The sequence below is a fragment of the Pagrus major genome, chromosome 5, assembly GCF_040436345.1.
Source record: "Pagrus major chromosome 5, Pma_NU_1.0".
In the NCBI taxonomy this organism is placed as follows: Eukaryota; Metazoa; Chordata; class Actinopteri; order Spariformes; family Sparidae; genus Pagrus; species Pagrus major.
This window is the reverse complement of record NC_133219.1, coordinates 16,884,512-16,892,244: the sequence shown is the minus strand read 5'-3', so window position 1 is coordinate 16,892,244 and position 7,733 is coordinate 16,884,512. Positions and strand designations below refer to the sequence as shown.

Below are 7,733 nucleotides of genomic sequence, written 5' to 3'. Positions count from 1 at the left end.
CCGTGTAACGGTTTTCTTCCCAGTGTATTAACCTGTGAATAATGATAAATAAGGAAAAGGAATTCAAAAACACGACAAACATTGAGATTATGCGCAATTTGACACAGTGTCTTTGACAATTTACAGCACTGACCACAGGTTAATGCGCTGGTTAATTTGCTGGAACGAGGCCATTATAGAATAAGATTTTGATTAAGAGGAAAGGCAGCAACTTCAGTGTCAAAACACTCTCCAAGCAACTTTAAGTTTCTCATCTTTATCAAAGTTGTAATTCTGAGAATACGAGTGATGAGAACAAAGTATGCTAGGCTATTATCTGTGAAACAAAGAATTTATCTCTTTGGAGCATTCCTTAAGTTGCTGCCTTTCGGAAACATTCAGCAGATTTGTTTTATTCATGTGTAATAAGCAAAGTAAAACAGAATGAGGGTCCTCAGCCACCAGCAGTCACCAACAACGGTGCTACATTATTTCTCAAGAGGATTTCAAAGGACTGCACTCAAACCTGTTATGTGTAACAACGATGTTAAGTTTCTGTTATCAGATTCCAGATGAGCAGCTCTTCACCACATTGGTTTTCAATCCAACTAGCTTCCGCCGCGTTTGTTTGGAAGGAAAACTCTGTGCTGGAGAGTTGCTAAGATTAGATGAAAAACAAAGCAGTTTTTGTGTTGTGGAAGCCAAAGTATGCATCGTGTCTGACAATTAAATGTCAAAAAAGGTGCAAAACTGCAGCGACACAAGTAACTGTTCGCCTGCGAGGACGGGTGGAAGTTTGTCTAATGTAGGTGGCAGTGCTGACTTTGTTGTTTTCCTCTGACAAAACAAATGCAGCTCTATCCTTTGTAGATATCCTGTTTGCTTGTGTTATGATAAGTTACCACTGCACATTGCACGTCATCAGGGTCGGCCCACGCATATATGGAAGAAAAAGATTTGAAATCAGTGAAAGGCACGAGTTACCCCGTAGTTTCTTTAACACTTGACATAAATATAACTTAAAAATAAGAGTGACAACCTTTCACCAATGTTGGAAGAAAACCTGCTTGAATTTCTGGAATTTTCATGCTTATGTATAATCAGAAAGATTGCATGCTACTGTGTGAATTCAGAAAGCTTTTTTAATAATAAACTCAGATTTTACAAAGTTCATGTTACTTGTCAGGAGAAGTAGTATTCAGCCTGACCTGTATAATGTTAACAAAACCCTGATTGTTGTTATCTTAGCTGGTGCTAAGGGACTTAAAAATCTTGGCAGAAAAGTCTGTGTAACAAACTGTAGGTGTTTAGAAAGCAAAGGGTCTAATGTAAGATGCTAATTAAATGCATTATGGGGATTAATATAATAATAAAGAGCGAAAGCCAGGATATCTCTGCCTCTCCTGCCGGGAGTTTGACCATTCTGTTTGTAATCTGTCTCTTGTAAATCCCCCAACTTTATGCAAGTGAGTTACTAAATCACTGAACTACACCTATTAAGAGAAAGAACAATGTAATCAAAGGCAAATACAAATAAAACCAAACAACTGGACACTTATTTGGGATACTAAAAAATCTAACATTTAGGGTATGTGGGTGTGTTTCTGGCTGATTCCTTTGGCCGGCTCTGGCACAAACAACACATGTATGTATAGAGAGAGAATTTCTTGTTGTATTGAAGCAGTGATGTCGACACAAGTGAATGCAGGACTTCTACAAAAGCTTCAGCTGTATTTAATATGTGAGCAGTTCCACCTCAGTTGAAACCAAACATGCTCAGCAGCACTTGTATCATCTCTACACCCAAAGCCCCGACTCCCCTCTCCTCCTGTAGGCAATAAACATGTCGTTTTTTGAAACAGTCTTTGTGTCTGAACTTTTATTCTTTAAGTCATGGATACAACATGAGCACATCAGAGGTTATAGCACCATCCAAAATATAATCAATGCAATGTGGACAGCAAGATTTGAGTCACATTCGCAGAAAGACATTCTCTGTTTTTCATCAGATTTTACTTTACAATACAGATTTGTGGTTTTTGACAATAAAATGGCAACAGGAACACATTTAAAGTGTTTCATTTCAGAGTGTACACTTACAACAAGAATGCTTTTTAGCTTGCTTAATGAATTCACCAATGACACATTGCAAACTTACGGCAGAACATTATCAAATCTCAGACAGTATTATTGTGTAATTATTAGCTTTTCCAAAAGGATAGCACCAGAGGGACCAATCAGTTAAAGAACATTATCTACTGAAGGTGTGAAACATAACATTTGAATCCAGTAGCGGCTCAGCCTTCTCAGGATTAATTCATAGCTTAATAGACTTATATGAAGCTATTGGCTATTGCCATTAAATGTGATCAGAGGTTGATTGTGGAAGCGGCGGGTGGAACAGCGGTGGAGGTGGACATCGCATTTCCTCTGGAAAAGAAAAAAAAATATTAATTAAAGAGTGAATAACAATAATTCAGAAAGCAAATAAAGATACAGTGGCTTATTCTTGTATATTGTGATCAAGGGTGACATAATAACAACCTGATTGGAAAATGTACAATATTGGTATTATATAGGTTTTATTACCATAATCACAATAAATGACGACCAACACAAGAAGCCCCTCCTCTGATACAGCCCATCCTTTAGACACAACCAGTAAACAAAGGCCAGTGAATATAAATTGTCGTGGCAGGAGTAATAATTGCTTTTTCCTTTTATTTTTTGTTCTAACAGAAAGTTTTTCATGTCAAATAAGAATTGAGGTTTGGAAAACATCAGCGGTGAACTAGAGGCTCTTGGCTGCTATCATTTCTAACTGATGCTGTGCTGATGACAAATTGTTATTTTTTATTTATACTTTACTTTTTTGGCCTGATCGTTTAGTCTATATAATGTCATAAGCATGTCCACATCAATATCGAAGAGTCTAGTGTGACTCCTTTAAAGCAACATTATGTAGAAACTGGCTTGCTGTGTGATCTGGCGATGTTTGTCAGACATCAAATCAAGATATTACTCAGTTAAATTATTTTGGTTCTTAAAACAATATCATGTACAAGAACACAATCAGTGATAAATATAAAAAGAAGTCATTACTCTTTCACAGTGCTCATCAGTTTGTTGAACCACTCGGCCTCTGGATCGACACAGACTTTAGAGCCGTTCTTTCTGGTGAGTCTGTGGAGAAAAAAAAAAAAGATGTGTTGACACTGGAGAAATTCCCACACTGGATGTGATGATGAATTGAGTTTTTTTCCATTTTTTGCAATGTTGTTCTTTTGCTTGACTACTTTCACTTTTACACTGAGTGCAGAAGTACCACTGGTCAACAGGGATGTGTCTGTTTGCTAATGGGACACATCCAAGCTTCGTCCATGCTTTGATTACCGAACCAGAGCAAAGATGGAAAGCATCGCCTAAGTTTACTCATATACTATACTTAAAATTAAAATATACAGTCCAGCTATCTTTGAATGAATTATGGCTACTCACATGACTTCAGCATGGCGACAGTGTCCTGAAACAGGAAACACCTCAACTTTCTTGATGACACGAAGAGGGACAGAATTCTTGATCGTCCCAATGCAGAGACATGTCTGCCTTCTGGGAAAAGCTGAGAAAATTTAAAAAGGAGTTTGGTTAATATCTCAATCTATGTGGTGGTCTGCCTTTGTTAAGTTAGAAGGACAACACATTTTACCCTTAGAAAACTCTGCAAATCAGAGTGAACTGTGACAGAAAAAAAATGTATTTCAAGTTCCTGTCAGTCGCTTTTTCTGGAGCTTTCCTCCACATCTATTGGTCTCACTGAGCGGACAGAGTTTGCTCAGTTGTCAAGTAAAAAGCTTTTACCTGAGGTAAGTATGGAACTTTGTTCATGTAATTACAGGTAGTCTAACATGAGCAAACTCCACTGGCAGAGAAAGACTGTAAGATGCAGTTGAAAGCTTTGAAAAAGCAATAGAAATAATATAATAATAAATAATAAAAATTAAACAAAAAAAAGTTTTGTACCATGCAGAGTGCCGATGCAGAGAGTCAGAGCAGCCAGAAGGAGCAGTGGTTTCATCATCATCTTGGCGGTTGTTTTGATCTTTCAGCACCAGCGAGGATGTGAGAGTGTCTGTGAGAGTGAATGGAGTGGAGTCTGGGTTTATATAGCAGCAAATAAGGAAGTGTGAAGTGTGTATCCGAACAACATCCTTTGTTTTTTTCTTTTTTTTTTTTGTTTAATCATCAATAATTTGGATGTAATGACTCAGTGGGTAGAGGCAAGTATCACAACAAGTAGAACAGTCTGGTAATTTCAGAAAGTTACATTACTTTACTGTAATGCAGCCTTTAACTCCAGGAAAAGAAAACCCTTGTCACAATATAACAATATCCAAAATCTAAGACCATATACGTAGTATCATATCACGATAACAATATAATACTGACACATTGGGCAGCCCTAGTTGCAATACTATCCACATGCAGTGACTATAGCATTGTTAAACTTTTTATGGTTGGCACTTGTTTAAGGTTAAAGAAAGATCATAGCCTGTTTTAATGCAAAAAACAATCAGCAGTGACTCGAGACATACGATTCAACATTTATCCAAAAAAGTCATGTTTTTAACCTAACCTTGACTAAATTGCTTTTGTTGCCCAAATCACTTCACCACAGACCACAGACCATGGTTGTTTGCCAGCCATCCATCAAAACCACACTCACTGCAACTCCAAAGCAGAAGGTCTACTAAATGTGGTATTTCATTCACTCGAAGAAACATCGTCTCCCCAGTGACAGCAAACTTTGTGCACAAAGATCCCCCTGAGACCAAACACCCTCGCTGTCCTGTTTGGCAAGAACATATAGATGTATGACAAACAGAAAGAAATGTAGCTGAGGCATATATCTTTATATTTTTACTGAATATATTACTGGAATGTTTTTTGGGGTCTCTTCAAGAATATTCATAGTACCCAACAATCTACAAGCTTCACATATACAACTAGCAGGTTACTCAGAGAGCAGACCTCGGCCAAGGCCAATAGTCCACTCTTCTACACTTCTGCAAATGCAAACTCCGCAGTTAATATTATCGCTTGTTCTTTTTGAGGGTAAACTTTAAACATTTTAGCCTAATAGAGATATGTGTGTATTTACATTTTCATAGCCAAACCTTTGTGAAAAAGGCGTTGTTAAAATTGTACCAGTCCTCCCATGAAACCGCTGCCCCAGAGTGCTCCAAAGCAACTGGTGTCTGGATGAAGTTTGCTGACCCAGAGGATTACTAGAATCCATCAATGTGGACTGAGTCATTACATTTCTGTAACTAGCTTGTGGTTGTTCGCCATCAAGTACTGCCGAGGCCAAATGCCCTGCAAAGTCTCACAATGTTACCAAAAGTGAAAAATAATTAGTGCATTCGCTCTGAGATTCAGATCCATTTGAATTTTAATTTTAATGGTTTCATGAAAGTTGGGCAGTAGTTTTTCTGTAATCCTGCTGACAAACAGACAAACAAACCAGAAACATAACCTCCTCAGCTGAGGTAATAACCAATCCCTCTGACTGAATCTGAGAATTGCTTGCAAATGCCTAGCAACACATTTTTCTTGAGGGTTGCTGAACTGAACTGCTGCTGCATTTTAGCTCCACCTGTTCAGATAAAAGTAACACAGACAATCAGGTTGCAAGCTGAGAAGCACTAAGTATCCTGTATAATAGAGACAAAAAACCTCACTTAAGAAAAGTTAATTGTGTCTAGACACAGCATCAGCACATGACAGAAGAGCTCTAAAAACTGAAACTATCATCAGCAACGCCAAAGCAGGTCCATGAACATTCGGTCCAGGACAGACAACCGTACAGTAATTGCAACAGCTTGGTTTCAACCAAGCAAGAATCAGGAACAGAAAATATTAGGCAGGATACAGGGGAGTACCAAGGAACAGACTTCAGCAGAGCTGTACTTCTGTATTTACTGATAACCGCACCCTTTTCTGGTAATCAGTTAATTGAGGGGACACTTACCCAAATTAGACTCTAGTTCTCATAAATGAAAATAGTGTATATGTCCTAAGATTAGATTTAGATAAGCTCAGTCATGTGCAGTAAATAGTGAACTCTGCTGGTTTCAGGTTCATCCCCTCTAGACAAAAGATGACCGTACTACCAGACTACAGAGCATCCTCTGTCCTAAGACTGTGAAATCCCCTAATTTATCTTCAGCACTCCACCACGAAAAATAGTTTTTACTTTATGACTTAGATAATTGCCGGTCGTCTCGCTGATGGTCTCGTTTGCTTATGTAGTTCATAGAGGCATCTGTATTACACTGAGGCTGTTTCATCACTAGGGCCTTTCTGTGCAGAGTTTGCATGTTGGGTTCTCTCCCCACGCAGGCACGGGGAGGCTTCCTGCTTCCGGCTTCCTCCCACAGTACAAGTGAGACATGCAAGCGAGGTTAATCGGTTTGCCCATAGGTGAGGTTGTTTGTCCAGATATACCCCCTGACCCGACCTACAATCCAAAAGCATCAGTAGTTGACGAGCTGGGAATGAGTCTCTCAACTGTAAGTGCAATTTATTTTGAGAGATTTGCACGTCAGGAATGATTCACATTAATATATGGTGCCTGTAAAGACACTTAACACATTATTGCTTATGTAGCTTCAACTGTTCCTGACTACACTCCAGATATGGCTCGAACAGGCAGCTTGGTGACAGGAAATGCATGATTCACTATTCCACTTAATTCTTAATTGGTCTAGCTATCTATCTTAACTTATTTCTAATTAATTTACAATTAATTAGTTGCCCCCACTATGATTTTTTTTATCTTGGACTCAGATACGTAGATATATTTATGGTTTTGTCTGTTCAGTACAACATTGTGCTACCTTGGAAAGTCCTTGGTGAAAGTGATTTGCTGCCTTCCTCAAAAGAGAGGGACGGGGAAGTGGAAATAAATTTGAGTGTATGATGTAGTAGTCTGAGTCCAAACAGTCACACTCAATGCTACTACTAGTTAGAGGTCATTAAAGGTCACAGTTAAGTGCTACTAGTAATTTTAAAAAACAGTCTCACTGTAAATGCAATAAAATCAAATAAAAGCAATTTGGTTCTGATTTAGGAGTATATCATACTCTCTGACCTCCCTCCATCATTTTCACCAAGCAGCAGTTTCAGTCAGATTGGCTCCTTACACATTCATGGAGCCTCTGCCAAGGCTTTGTAGCAACAAAACAAGCGCAATATCAAAACGAAATGACATCAGATTAACATTTCTGTCACAAATGTTTGTGATACTTTGCACCTTTAATCATATTTAGCATTTTCCATTTCCAATTTCTTCTTCCCAAGAAGTCAAATCAAAGGTTCAAATGAGGGCTTAGAACGTATTCAGTCACAGTTCAGTTTCAAGGATAAATCAGATCAACTGACAACAAAACTATTGTTAAACTATTTCTGATGATGATGGAGTGATGTGGCAGCAAATATCTGTTTCTACACTAAACTGAAGATTAAAATTGGCTTTAGGTTGCACTTGAATGATTAGCTGACTATTGACTGAAATAATAATCAAGAGTAGATCATGATATAAATTCCTCTATCAACAAGAAAGAAAGAAAGAAAGAAAGAAAGAAAGAAAGAAAGAAAGAAAGAAAGAAAGAAGACACAATCATATTTAATTCTAATACTTAAAATTAGCATTCAAGTCAAACAGGGCTCTTACATGATCAAACATCCTGTCATTA

The 7,733-nt window shown here is 38.0% G+C and overlaps 1 protein-coding gene across 1 annotated transcript; it reads right to left on the bottom strand.

Moving 5' to 3' along the window:
* Positions 1–1,850: 1,850 nt before the first annotated feature.
* cxcl13 (chemokine (C-X-C motif) ligand 13) lies at positions 1,851–4,112 on the bottom strand. Its single transcript, XM_073466163.1, has 4 exons — positions 4,000–4,112; positions 3,478–3,598; positions 3,082–3,162; positions 1,851–2,409 (listed from the first exon to the last, which is right to left on the bottom strand). The coding sequence occupies exons 1-4, from the start codon at positions 4,058–4,060 to the stop codon at positions 2,349–2,351; spliced, it is 324 nt and encodes a 107-aa protein (XP_073322264.1). The 5' UTR covers positions 4,061–4,112; the 3' UTR covers positions 1,851–2,348.
* Positions 4,113–7,733: the final 3,621 nt, after the last annotated feature.

Bases quoted from the DNA above. Each gene is read 5' to 3' on its own strand.
- cxcl13 (XM_073466163.1), bottom strand. From the start codon at position 4,060: ATGATGATGAAACCACTGCTCCTTCTGGCTGCTCTGACTCTCTGCATC. The intron at 3,163-3,477 runs GTGAGTAGCCAT...TTTTCTCCACAG, and splicing joins TGTCGCCATGCTGAAGTCAT to ACTCACCAGAAAGAACGGCT. The intron at 2,410-3,081 runs GTAATGACTTCT...TTTCTTTTCCAG, and splicing joins CTGATGAGCACTGTGAAAGA to AGGAAATGCGATGTCCACCT.